At 41.2% G+C, this 13,203-nt stretch overlaps 1 protein-coding gene across 5 annotated transcripts in view; it reads left to right on the top strand.

The window, feature by feature from the left end:
• The window catches only part of GRIK4 (glutamate ionotropic receptor kainate type subunit 4), a 714,483-nt gene that overhangs the window by 488,795 nt on the left and 212,485 nt on the right, over positions 1–13,203 (top strand). For 4 of the 5 annotated variants that reach the window (XM_043998089.1, XM_043998088.1, XM_043998090.1 and 1 more), the window contains one exon: positions 7,341–7,502. The exons of the other annotated variant lie outside the window; for it this stretch is intronic. In XM_043998089.1, the coding sequence (XP_043854024.1) occupies positions 7,341–7,502 (162 nt within the window). The remainder of the gene's footprint in view (positions 1–7,340; positions 7,503–13,203) is intronic. 5 annotated transcript variants of the gene reach the window in all.

The raw sequence follows: 13,203 nt of genomic DNA, 5'->3' as shown, positions 1-13,203 counted from the left end.
CTTAAACCCCATTGCCCTGAAAAAAAAATTTAAAAAAAAATCAAATGAGATAGCATTTTTAAAGCACTTAGCATAGTGTCTGTCACATAGTAGGCACTATAAAATGTTTATTCTTTTCTCTTTCCCCTTTGAATTAACCAGTCCCTATTTCTGCCCCTGACTGGTGAACATGTTGACCCATGGAAGATGTCTCAGGGTCCTGATTAGAAATGAATTTCTGTTTGTAAAATAAATAATTGTACCCCCCCCATATAAATAAATAAATAATTATAAATGTCACAGGCAGTCTGAGACATTACACCACTTCAAACAAGTGGGATCCCTTCCCCCATAGCTCCCATACTGGTCTTTCCAGATTATTTTCATCCTATTACAAATGAAACATTCCCTTGAGCTCCCATTTAACTCACTCTTCATTTGAGGATCACTTTGCCTTTTATTTATTTATTTTCTTTATTTCTAGTGATCCAACTTCAGTCTTAAGTTGCTTTTCTTCTGTGTAGGTATGGAGGCAGAAAAACATCCAAAAATTGGCAGGACTATTTGTTTTCTTGTTTGGGGTCCCAAACATATAGGGAGAGGGTGAATGAGTGTGTTTTAGTGTTCCCAAACAAGGAGAAATGGTGAGGGGGAGTAAAATATAACAGTTCTTAAAACTGTACAGAATATTATCAACTAACCAGAACCAAATTAACCAAAAAGCTAAATTAGACAAATTTTGTCCCTTCTTCCTCCCTCCCACCTTTCAGTCTATTTTTTTTTTTGCACTCTACTTTTAGGGAAAAGAGGCCAGTGACAAACAAGATGATGGGAGAGATTTATTCCGAAAAGCAACTTCCAAAGAATGTCTAATGATTGTTACAGATATATCCTGATGTTCTAGTCTTTATCTACAGCAATGTGCACTTCAGTGTCATATAGTGGAAAGAACATTGGATTTGACATCATGGGGCCTGGGTCTGAATTTTGAGTCTCCTTCATTCTTGGTTAAACTATTTATGTGTCCTTGAGCAAATCACTTCCTATCTCATGGCCTCCATCTCATCATCTATAAAATAGCTAGATGAACTCTAAGGATAGCTTTAAATCCTGTGATATTTACCGTGATAACTGAGGTACTGTAAGACTGACAATCATCATGCAGTATGTCAGTCAACAAATATTTAGTGATGATCCACCATATGAAAGGTACTGTGTTAGGCATTGAAGGTGATAGGTGCTATGAGAAGGAATCTCTGTCTTCCTGGATGTTACAGTTTAGTTAGGGTGCTAAAATATAGAACAGGAAAAAAAAGTTAAATAACCAAGGAGAAGAATTTAATCAACGAGTATTTATTAAGTACCTAGTATGTGCCAGACATTAAGCTAGGCACTGGGTATACCAATAAAAACATGACAGTTTCTGTCCTTAAGTAGCTTTCATTTTGCCAGCATATGACAAATAATCCCATGCTTACATACCAAATAAATTCTATAGGAGAGAAGTGCTACAAGCTTAGACAGGGTTTGGAATGCAAAGGAAGATGCTTTCCCAATACTAGTCCAGCCACTAGCTGTTGAGTCATTTACTCTGGCTTCTGTGTGCAGCCAGTCCTGACTGTCCTGGTCATCGATATCCCTTGTGGAAGCCATAGAAATCCTGGAAAGGGGATATTTAAGAACAAAATCAGCAACTCACATTAGTCTACACCTTCCTGGGTGACCTCCATGCCTGCCTGCTGAGCCACAGGAGAGATTGGACAGTAGTTGTGTGGGAACTGGGGAAGAGATGTGTTGGTTTTATATATATGTTTGCTTAGAACTTGTGACCTGCAGCTGCTCCTGGATGTCTGAGGTCAAATGCCAGAAACTTCACTGTGGGTGAGATGACTCAGCCATTTTTTGTACTGATGACCCGTTTCCCCCACCAAATGCACAGAGTATTCTCAATGGTGGCACAGATGCATACAGTTCAGAGATCAACAGCTTGCTGTTCTCCCTCGCCTCTGAGAAAATAGTCATAAACAGGAGCAGAAGACATTGATCACCTATAAGGAAGGACTTCCAAAATGTTAGGGTGGTTAAATAGAGGAAAGAGTTCTTAAAGGAGATTGTGAATTCAAGAGATAGTGTGATATAATGGAAAGTGCATTAAATTTGGAAGAAGATTGGGTTTAAATTCTGGCAATTCAGGCAACCCCCAAAGTAATTTAGCACTAGAAACCCTTCCTAAAGGTCAACAGGTATGATTTCTTCTTTTTATAGTTGAAAAAACTGAGGCCCAGAGACTTTAAATAACTTTGCCTAAAGTCATGCAACTAATAATGATTAAGCTAGTATTCAAATCTATTTGACCTCTAGCCTTTTAGAAGTTGTTGAATGTTGGAAGTTTCAAGAAAATATATCTGCAAGCCCCCCACCTCTCATCCCCCCACCTCTCATCCCCAGTTCCCACTGCTATCTTGCTCAAACTGTTCAGCAAGAGTTTAGGATTAGGTCCTATTACTGGAATCTTTATCTAGGGATTGCATAGTACAATGGAAAGGGTACTAATAGCAGTCCGAGGAACTGGGTTCAAATCCCATTCCTGATCCTATCGATGTGACCTGGGACATATCACTTAACCTTGACAAGCCTTGGTTTCTTCATCTGTAGAATGAACAGGTTGGATTTTCTGAGGTCCCTTCCAGTTCTTTTCGTAGGGGGATCTGATGATGGCCTATCGAGGCTTACTGGGTAAAAAGCTTATTCAAGCTATGATGTAAAAGCTAACCAGATAAACTACTAATTTAAGTGAGATGTTTATTCATTCCTGACCCCAATCCTTATATGTAATTGCAAATCAAATGAGAGAAAAAGGAAAATTTCTTTGGTCCTAGTTTTATTACTTTAAAAAAAATGAGGAGAAGATTGTACTAGGTAATCTCTAAGTTTCTTTGCTTTCCAATCATCTATCAGCCTAACTCAGGGGCAGCTAGTTGACATAGTGGATAGAACACCAGACCTGGAGTCAGGAAGACCTGAGTTCAAATGCAGCCTCAGGCACTTATTAGCTGTATGACCTTGGGTAAGTCATTTAACCCTGTTTGCCACAATTTCTTCATCTGTAGAGTGAGCTGGAAAAGGAAATGGCAACCCACTCCAGTAACTTTGCTAAGAAAATCCCAAATAGGGTCAAAAAGAGTCAGACATGACAGAAACAACTATAAATGAGCCTAACTCAGAAAAAAGAAGCAGGTTTGGGTTAGAAAGATGATAAGTTTGGTTTTAGACAGGCTAAATATGAGATGCTGGAGGATGGGGGGGACCAAATAGGTGGAAATATACAATGGGCAAGTAGAAATGACAATCTAGAGCTTACAAGAGCTCCAGGCACTGTCAGTTCTACAGAGGGAGAATGGGAGTAAGAAATCATAGAAGCACAATATAGAGCTTGTAGAGGAGGCTAGAGATGGGATCACCACAGGGAAACCTATACAGAGAAGGAAAATAAAAGGGTCAATGACAAAGCCTCAAGAATCCTCCACATTGCGGGGGTGGGAGGGAGGGAGAAGAATCATCAAGGAAGACAGTGGAGTGATGGTCATGGTGGTAGAAGAAGAACCATGAGAACATAATTTTCATAGTTTACCTCCCAGAAAGGAGAGAATACCCAAAAGAAGTGGAAGTTTACGCTGTCAGATGCTTCATACAGGTTAAGGAAGATGAGAACTCAATAGAGTCCTTTGGATTCCAGGGGAGGCAGCATTTCTTGGTGAACTTGGACAGAGTCATTTCAGTAGAGTTTAGAGTGGAAGCAATCTTCCAAAGTGTTGAGGCATGTTGGATATGCCTAATTCTGTTTAATAAATGAAGAAAGGATGAGGAAGAGGAGGGGGAGGGTAGAATAATTTCCCCTGAAGTTTGGCAGTGAACAGAATGATATGGGGTAGTAATCAAGGGAATAGCAGAACTAAATGGGGAGGGGGCTTCTTTAAGGGACACCTGACTGTTTTGTAAGCATTGGGGAGGGAACAACTGAAGATACAGAAGAGAGAGGGGATGATTGATGGAATGAAGACCCAGAGGGGTTGAGGAGATCAAGGGAACAGATGGAGGAGAGAACAGATGAAAATATAGTGAACCTTTGAAGTGTGGATGAGAGAAGCTGATGAATTGGTATTGGTTTCAGTAAAGTAGGTGAGGTAATTTTCTAAAATGAAGACAGAGGGCAGGGTTAGGCTTATCATGGAACCATACTCTTAAATAGGAAGGGACCTCAGAGATAATCAAGTCCAGTACCCTCTTTTTACAGATGAAGAAACTGAGGCCCAGGGACATAAAACGACTTGTCTATGGTCACACAAGTAGAAAAGGTCAGAAGTGAGATTTTAACTCGGTCCCTTGAGTTTAGAGTCACAGATTTTCCCACTCTATGACACTTCCTCTGTAAAGGTTTTAAACAATTGTCCTGGGGAGTTCATTTAGGTAGTGGATAAAGAATAAGCAAAAAGATTACCAAAGAAGGAAAGCACTCAGCTGAAATTAAATGCCATGAATTTGTAGCAGATTAAAATCACAATTTTGTAGCTCTGTCCAGTAATTCCTGGCTGGATGGGAATAGGCACGGTCAAAACCAACAGCCAAATTTATCCAGGGTTGAGAATTGGCAAGGTAAAAATGATGGAGGAGCAATGGGAAAAGAGAAGAGTGGCGTGGGATGATTCACCTTTACGGAATATACAACTAGCTATAAATACAACCTGAAAGCTGGAAATTTAGCTTAAAAACTACAAATAAAGGAGACCTGTAAAACTAGCTAGATATCCTTTCCATTGAGCATCAAAACCAAGTAGTAGTAGTAATTGTAGTAGTGGTGGTGATAGTAGCAGTAGTAATTGCAGTAGTAGTGATGGTAGTAGCAATAGTAGTAGTAGTAGTTGCCAACGTTGCCATTGCCGCCATTGTAGTTGCAGTAGCAGCTAGCATTTAACATTTTAAGGAACAAAAAGTGCTTTGTATATGAGTCTCATCTGGTCCTCACAATCGCCGTGTGAGGTAGATTCTATTGTTGTCTTCATTTTACAAATGGGAAAACTAAGGCTTATAGTGGCTTGCCAAGATGGTAGATGCTTAAGGAAGAATTTGAATTCAGGTCTTGCTAATGCCAAGTCAAACACCTGATCCACTGTGTCACCTAGCAACCTCTAATCTCTTCTTAAGGCTTCACATGATGAGAAACTCCCTACTCTGGCAGCTTCCTCCCTTTTGGACAGCTCTAATTGTGAGAAAGTTTTTTTCTTTATGTTGAAGGAATCCAACCCCAGGGAGAGAAAGCATTTTCCACCCCAGCCACATAAACCATTGTCAATCAGCCTGTGTAATTACCCAACAGGCAGAGCTGGCACTGCTCCCCCTGGCCCCCTCCCCCCTCTGCAGATGTGCCTTGTCTCGTTAGCCATCTGCCCCCATTGTGCCCAATGACAGCCCACAGAGTATAAGCGGCTGCCCTCCCTGCTGGAGAGACAGGAGGATAATATCAGCCATATGAAATCAATACATTCTCAGGCAGCTCTGGTCCCTGCTCCTCTAATGGAAATGTGGCTGGATTCAAGGTAATCCTCAGCCAGACTCATTTGTGTCTAGGACCCACAGTCCTAGAGGAACTCCACGTGGAGGAGTCTAATGAGTCATTGTTCCAGGAAGCAGTGGGGAATGAATGGAAGAGGATGCTGTTGGTGGGCAGCATGGGTTACTCAAAGGAGGCTGCTATTCCAAACAAGGATGCCAGAAAGGCCAGGGGGAGGTGCGGAAGAGGAGCATCTCCTGAGGGAAAGAGTGGGCTTAGCAGAAAATGATGGCCCTATCTAGCTAGAGAGTGAGACTAAGATACTGACATCTGTGAAGTCATCCCAACCCACTGGCAATGTCAGCTTCTCAGTCCCTGTGACATGGCAACCTACTATCTGTGTGACCCTAAACAAGTCAGTTAACTACTCTTTGCCTCAGTTTCCTCTGTTGTAAAATTGGAGGGATGTACTGAAATGGTCACAGGGTGGCCCATGGTTACAAAACTGAGATTAATTCTTAATTTCGAAGGTTTCCTCCATCTCTAAATCCAGCATCCAGGGGATACAGAGTTATATAGTAGGCACCGAGGGTCAATATGCTGTCTTTTGTTGATGCTCCTGTTGTCCCCTCTCCAATCCTCTATAGAACTGCCAGAATTGATATTCCTAAAACACAGATGTGACCACACATCTCCCCTACTCAAGAAGCTTTGGTGGCTTCCTGTTGCCTAGAGGATAAAGTACAAACTCCTCTGTTTGGCATTTAATGCCCTTGATGATCTGACTGACTGCAAGCTATCTTTTCAGGCAGACGGCGTACACTTCCCCTCATACTTTTTGTATCAGCCAAATTGGCTCACTTGATGTTCCCCATATATCCATCTCCTGCCTTCAAGCCTTTGCTCTCTCCCTGGAATGTTCCCCCTTTGCACTTCCATACCTTGTTAATTTTAGCTTCCATCTAGTTCAGTTTAGGTGGCAAGACATAATCCCAGTTGTCACTCCCCCTCATCACTTTGTATTTTACATATGTGTGTGTGTGTACATCTATGTGTCTACATACATACACATGTATGTACATACACTCATATACATGCATATATATGTATATTGTATTTAATTATATGTTTACATGTTGTATCCAACCAGTATAATGTAAGCCCCTTGAGGGCAGGAACTGGTTTTATACTTTGTATTCCCAACATCTAATAAAGCACCTAGCACAGAGGAGGCAATAATAAAAGCCTATTGAATTGAATTGCCATGGGTTTGGTTTTTTTTTTTTTTAACAATTTCTTTAAAATTCATGCTCGTGTGTCTGCTCCCCCTTTGTGACCAATGGACTGGCCAGGACCCTAAATCTGGCCTTTGATTAATATTCTTCTCTGTATAAAGCTACCAGCCCCACCTGGAAACGAAACCCATTAGCAAAACCCTAACCCTCTAAGCCGAGTCTAGGGATTGGGGACTAGGAAAATAAGTCACTGCAGATAGGGGCAGCTAGGTGGCGCAGTGGATAGAGCACCAGCCCTGGAGTCAGGAGTACCTGAGTTCAAATCCGGCCTCAGACACTTAACATTTACTAGCTGTGTGACCCTGGGCAAGTCACTTAACCCCAATTGCCTCACTAAAAAAAGAAAAAAAAAGTCATTGCAGATTTGAGAATGATGGGAAGTTGAAAGGATGCACCTGTTCTTCAACTATTGTCCTATCCCCTTTGTAAGTCCTCAAATGCCCCCTGGAGAAGTTCAGTCTTTTGTTTCCTTTACCTCCTAACTCTGCTTTCTCTTTATAATTGCCTGTGCATTCCAGGAGTTCTCTCTCCAGCGAATGGACAGCCTTCTGGATGACCGAGTCAACATCCTTGGATTTTCTATTTTCAACCAATCGCATGCTTTCTTCCAAGAGTTTGTTCAGAGCCTCAACCAGTCATGGCAAGAGAATTGTGACCACGTGCCCTTCACTGGGCCTGCAGTAAGTACAGTGACCTTTGAGGCCCTGGTGAATCAACTATCCTTTGCTAGACAGCCCAATCAAGGAACATCTTTATGAGTGATCCACTTCTGAATCATGATGACTTCCCAGGTGTGTTCCAGAAATTTGGGATTTCCCCACGGCTCTAATTTCCATTGTTTCAACTCAGTTACCAAAGTTGCTCCCATCCACAGGCTTTAGGGCCTCTCCAGACACTCATTCATTAAGTCTTGTTCCTCCCCTCAACTCTTCAAAAGTAGAGCCTATTTTGACACATGCCTAAGGAACAAGCTGTCTGAGCTGCCCAAACTGAACCTCTGAGCTCTCAGATCCTCAAGCTTCCATTGTTCCTGACCCCACAAGACAATCCCTACCTCCCATTTGTAGAGAAGTATACTTCACAAGCTACTTTCCTCACAACTGCACACTGAAGGAGCTAGACATTATCATCTCTATTTTAAAGATAGAGGAATCAAGGCTCAAAAAGGTCAAATGACTTTGCTTTAGCTAGTTAAGTAGCAGAGCTCAAACTGGAGCCCAGTATGGTCCAATAGTATAGAGTCTAAAGCTCTGTGCCTGTTTCTCCTCCTTGGCTTCATTAGCATTGTTTGTGACTTAAGAATTACATCCTCCATCTCTACCCAGCCTTCCACTACTAGTCCTACAAATAGAGGCATCTATGAGTATGCCATGGAAAGATAATTTGGGGAACTTGAGGCTAGAGAACAGTAGAGACAGACAAGGAAACAGCTGTGAGGGTAGAATTGATAGGGGATTAGTGTCACTACTTGGGACACTTATCTGTCATTCAGAAATACTTGGAAGTCCCCTAAAGCCAAGGGTGTACTGGAGCCAGCTTGAACTAGCTTTCTGATTGTTAAATTTTCATTGTGAGCATTTACACCTTGGAAAGCCAGCAGATGCTACAAATCAAGGATGGATTTATCGTTTCCTTGATTGCCCAGGCTTAAGAAAGTGACAGTGAAAATGTTAATAATGCATCTAAAATGTAAAAGAGTGCCCTGAATACATTTCTACCCCCAGAGAACAGCTTGTTAAACACTTACTAGCACTCCCCTGCCTAGAGCTCAGGACCAGATGATTGCATGGGAAGTTTAGAGATCTCTTTGAATTCTCTTACCCTAGCTTGGCATCATAGAAGATTAGATCTGGAAGGCAACTTAAAGACCATATAGAGCAACTCCTGCATTTTATAGATGAGGGAAGTGAGGCACAGAGAATACGAATGTCTTTCCCAAGATAGGACAATCTAGGGGGCAGCTAGGTGACACAGTAAATAAAGCACCAGCCCTGGATTCAGGAGGACCAAAGTTCAAATCCAGCCTCAGAAACTTGACACTTATTAGCTGTGTGACCCTGGTCAAGTCACTTAACCCTCATTGCCCCACCAAAAAAAAAAATCACACAAGTTAGTTAGTGGTGGAGCCATGCCTAGAAGCCAGATCTCCAGATTTCTAGGTTAGAGGACTTTCCAATATACCAAGCTGTTACCGAGGTGCGTGGAAACACACCTGCAGCCCCCAGAACTCCTCTCCTGCTTCTCACTTTTACTCTTTCTTTAAATACCCTCATCTCTGATACCCTACAGCCCTATTCCTTTGTGGACATTCATAAGAAGGCAAATGTTTTCCTTCCTTCCTGTCTTCCTCTCCCAATGTCTGTAGAATGAATGGCAAGCCCCCTCAGCGTAGAGGTCTGGGTTTGCCTCTGGGTCTATGTTACTGTTCTAGGCCCAGGGCAAGGTAGAATTTGGTACTTGGTAGAGTTGGGGTTCTTTGTTTTGGATCTATCAGAGTAATTAGGAGAAGTGACATAAAAGGGGAGTTTTAGGAAGGTGGCCTGGAGAGCATATTCTTTGTTACAATGAGATGGCTTTCATGGTTGTTGGTGTAAGGAATAGGAAAAAGGAGAAAGGACCCAGGAAATAAAGTAGTTATGCAGGAGAACCAGTGGCCAAGCCAAGTGGTGGAATCTTCTTTGGTAGGATTAGGCAATAGGTAGTATAGAGAATGGGCAACTGGATGGCAGAGTAGATAGAGCACTGGGCTTAGAATCAGGAAGACCCATCTTAATGAATCCAAATATATCCTCAGATACTTCCTAGGTATGTGGCCCTGGGCAAGTCACTTACCCCTGTTTGCTTCAACCCCTCATCTGTAAAAGGAGCCTGAGAATAAAATGGCAAACCACTCTAGTATCTTTGCCAAGAAAACCCCAAATGGGTTCATGAAGAGTCATAAATGACTCAACAACAAAGTATAAAGAACAGAATGTTGGAGAAAGACCTGAGTTCAAATCCTACTTCAGAGACATACCATGTGACCCTAGACAAGTCATATAAACTTCAGGGTTTGTTCTGGAGCCAGGAGGTAGCTAGGTGGCAAAGGCCTACACAGCCAGGCCTAGAGTCACAAAGACTCATCATCAAATTGGGGAAAACAGTTAGGTGACTTGCCCAGGATTGCACAGCTAGTAAGTGCCTGAGATTATATTTGAATTGAGAAAGATTAATCTTCTTGAATCTAGGCCTGGCACTCTATATACTATACCACCTAGCTCCAATGATTACAAAGTTTTTCCTTACATAACCTTAAAATTGTCTCTTTACTATTCCCACCTTTGATCCTGGTTCTGCCTTCTTGGGCCAAAATACTTGTTTTCTACAAGACACTTGAAGTTATTGATCTTATGCCCTCATTTCCTTCAATAGATTCCCATATGGCATCGCCTCAAGACTCTTGGCCATCTGGATTGCCTTCTTCTCAATGTTCTCTGACTTACTAATGTTTTTCCTAAATGATATCTCCAAAGTAGAACAGAGCATTCCAGATGTGTTCTAACTAGGGCAGAGCATAAGAAGATACTCACTTCCTTATACCCAGGAGCTTCCCTCTCTTAATGCAGCCCAAGTTTGCATTTGGTTTTTTAGACTGTCATATCACACTATTGGCCCATATAGAGTTTGACATGAACCAAAACCCCCAAATCTTTTGTTAAACAAAAAGCCATTTATGCATACTTTCAACGAGCTATTACACCGGTGAGAATGAGTTTTCAAGCCCAAGTGTAAGATTTTATATCCATCCCTATTGAATTCCACATTATTTAGATTTAGCTCAACATTCTCGCCTCTTAAGATCCTGCGTCATCCAATGTCCCCCCAGCTTTGGGTCACCAAAAATAGGATAGAGACTATTTCTATGACTTTATCCAAGGTATAAAATATTAAGCAGCCCAGGGTCCAGCCCAGAACTCTAGAGCATTTTCCTGCCAAGCTGACATCAAACAATTAACAACTATTCTTTGAGGCCAGCCATCCAACCAGTTCTGAATTCATCTAATTGTACTATTTGGTAGCCCACATCTTTCCATCTTTTCTACAAGAATAGCATGAAAGGCTTTATTAAAATTCTTTAACTAAAATCATGGTAAATTATATCGACCTCATTACCCTGACTTACAAATTTAGTAATTCTGCCAAAAGAGGAAATAAGGTTAGTCTGGCATAACCTGTTCTTGATTAAGCCACACTGACTTAATTGTGATCACCAGTTCCTTTTAAAGATATTCACTAACCATCTCTTTAATAATGAGTCCTCACATTTTTTCGGGAATCAAATTTAAGTTCACTGATCCATGGTTTGCAGACTCTATTCTTTTTTTCCCTTTTGGGGGAAATCAGGACAACATTTGCCTTATTCCTGGCCCACAGAAACCATTTTTGTTCTCTATCATCTTTCACATGTGACTCAGCAAAACAAATCCAACAATTCTTTCCAGATCCTTGCTTCTAAAAACACAGTAGTTAGATAAAAGCACAGTAGATAGAGAGGAAAACCTGAGTCAGGAAGTCCTGGGTTCAAATACCATCTCTGACACTTATGAGTTGTATGACCTGGAGCAAGTCACTTAACCTTTCTCACAGGAGGTTTCCTCTTCCTTAAAAGTGAGGAGCTGGACTCTAACTTCTAATATCCTTTCCTTTTCTAAGTCTATGGCCCAATGATGCAGGGTGCCCTTTCACTGAATTTTCATACTTCCCTAGTTCCTGGACCTTACATAAGCAATTAGGAATGCTCAAATATTTTATGATTTCACTACCTTTAATGGATGCAGGGCAACAGAAAATGATTTTCTGGTTTAGTGGCCAAGACCACTATACTTGTCCCAACTAATCCTGTGGCATCACACAGACCTGCTCTGATTGAATGTCTGCTAATCCACCAAAAGATATTTGTTTAGTATCTGTTGTGTACAAGGACACATCTCTTGGTACTGTAGTGTATAAACAAAAAGATATATAAAACCAAGTCCCTCTTCCTAGGAGACTTAGGGTCTAGTTGCAAAGGTAAAATGAGAGGCTTGGACAAGACAGTCTCTGAGATCCCTTTCACCTCTAATATTCTTTTGCTCTGTAACTCTATAAGACACGCATATAACAGCACAAAGCAATCCCTACTATGCATTGAATGAGTAGTAGAAAAAGAAATGCTCAATGACATTACAGGAGGGAAGACTAACCCTCCTGTGCCACTGTGGGCCCAGTCAAGGAAGGCATCTTGAAGTGGAAGTCATGTGATCTGGACCTTGAAGAATAAATTTGTTCTGATAAATGTAGAATACAGGAAAGGACATTAAAGGCAGGGAGAATGTTATAAGCAAAGATGCTGAGGTGGAAAAGCAGAATCCTGATTTCATTTGGGCACAGATATATTTCAATTAAATTTCAAAACATTAGCTAAAGGCTTACTGTGTACAGAGTACTTTGCTAGGGCTTGGGAGAGAGACACGTTTTTCCCTCGTGGAGTTTACAGTCTATTAGAGGGATATGACAGAAATGCAGAATACAAATACAAAACACAGCACATATGAAATGTATAAAATAAATTTCTGCGTTACATTTAGGGGGAATGGCATTAGTAACTGGGAGAAGGCTTCATGAGAGATGTAGCATTTGATGGACTTTAAATAAGGGAGAGGAATTCAACAAGTAAAAAGGGTAAGGGAACACCTTTCAGGCATATGGATAATTATGGTGTTGTGATGTTTCATGGTGTGTTCAGGGAATGGAGAATAGTCCAGTTTATCTGGAGGGCATACTATGATATAGGGTGGTAACAGATCTGGAAGACCACTGACCATCAGAAAACAGGAAGGAACCATTAATAAGGGAGAGCTTGGAGAAGCATGAAAGAAAGGATATGATTTCTAGAGGAGGAATGAAGGGAATGGGATTACAGAAAGAAAAAGAGGGACTTGTTTTAACAATGACTAACACTGCTTCTCCTGTGACTAGAGAGAAGTGAGGTAACTTTGCAATGACTTTTTAAAAGATGGAGGAAGGAGATGAGAGAATTTTCTTTCAAATGACTTCAGTCTTCTCAATGAAGTAGGAGTTTAAGTCATTTGATATAAAATTGAGGACTGGGAGTTCAGTAGGGACACTGAACAGAGAGAGAGGTTTGAAACAGTTGCTGTGGGGAATAATGGGAAGTCAATAATAGAAAGAATGTTAAGCATCCATCAGAGCTCAGCTTAGTTATACTAGTGGGCAAAATCAGCTCAATTTCATGACTTTCTCCATTGATGTTTAGTAGCTGCCTGGGATCAGAAGCAGAGAAATAATATCAACACAAATACTGGTTAATATTTGTATCCCACCTCTGAGTTTACTGCCAGT

This window comes from Dromiciops gliroides, chromosome 3, assembly GCF_019393635.1.
Source record: "Dromiciops gliroides isolate mDroGli1 chromosome 3, mDroGli1.pri, whole genome shotgun sequence".
Lineage (NCBI taxonomy): Eukaryota > Metazoa > Chordata > Mammalia > Microbiotheria > Microbiotheriidae > Dromiciops > Dromiciops gliroides.
Note: the sequence above shows the minus strand (reverse complement) of the source record. Positions and strands in the feature narration are given on the sequence as shown.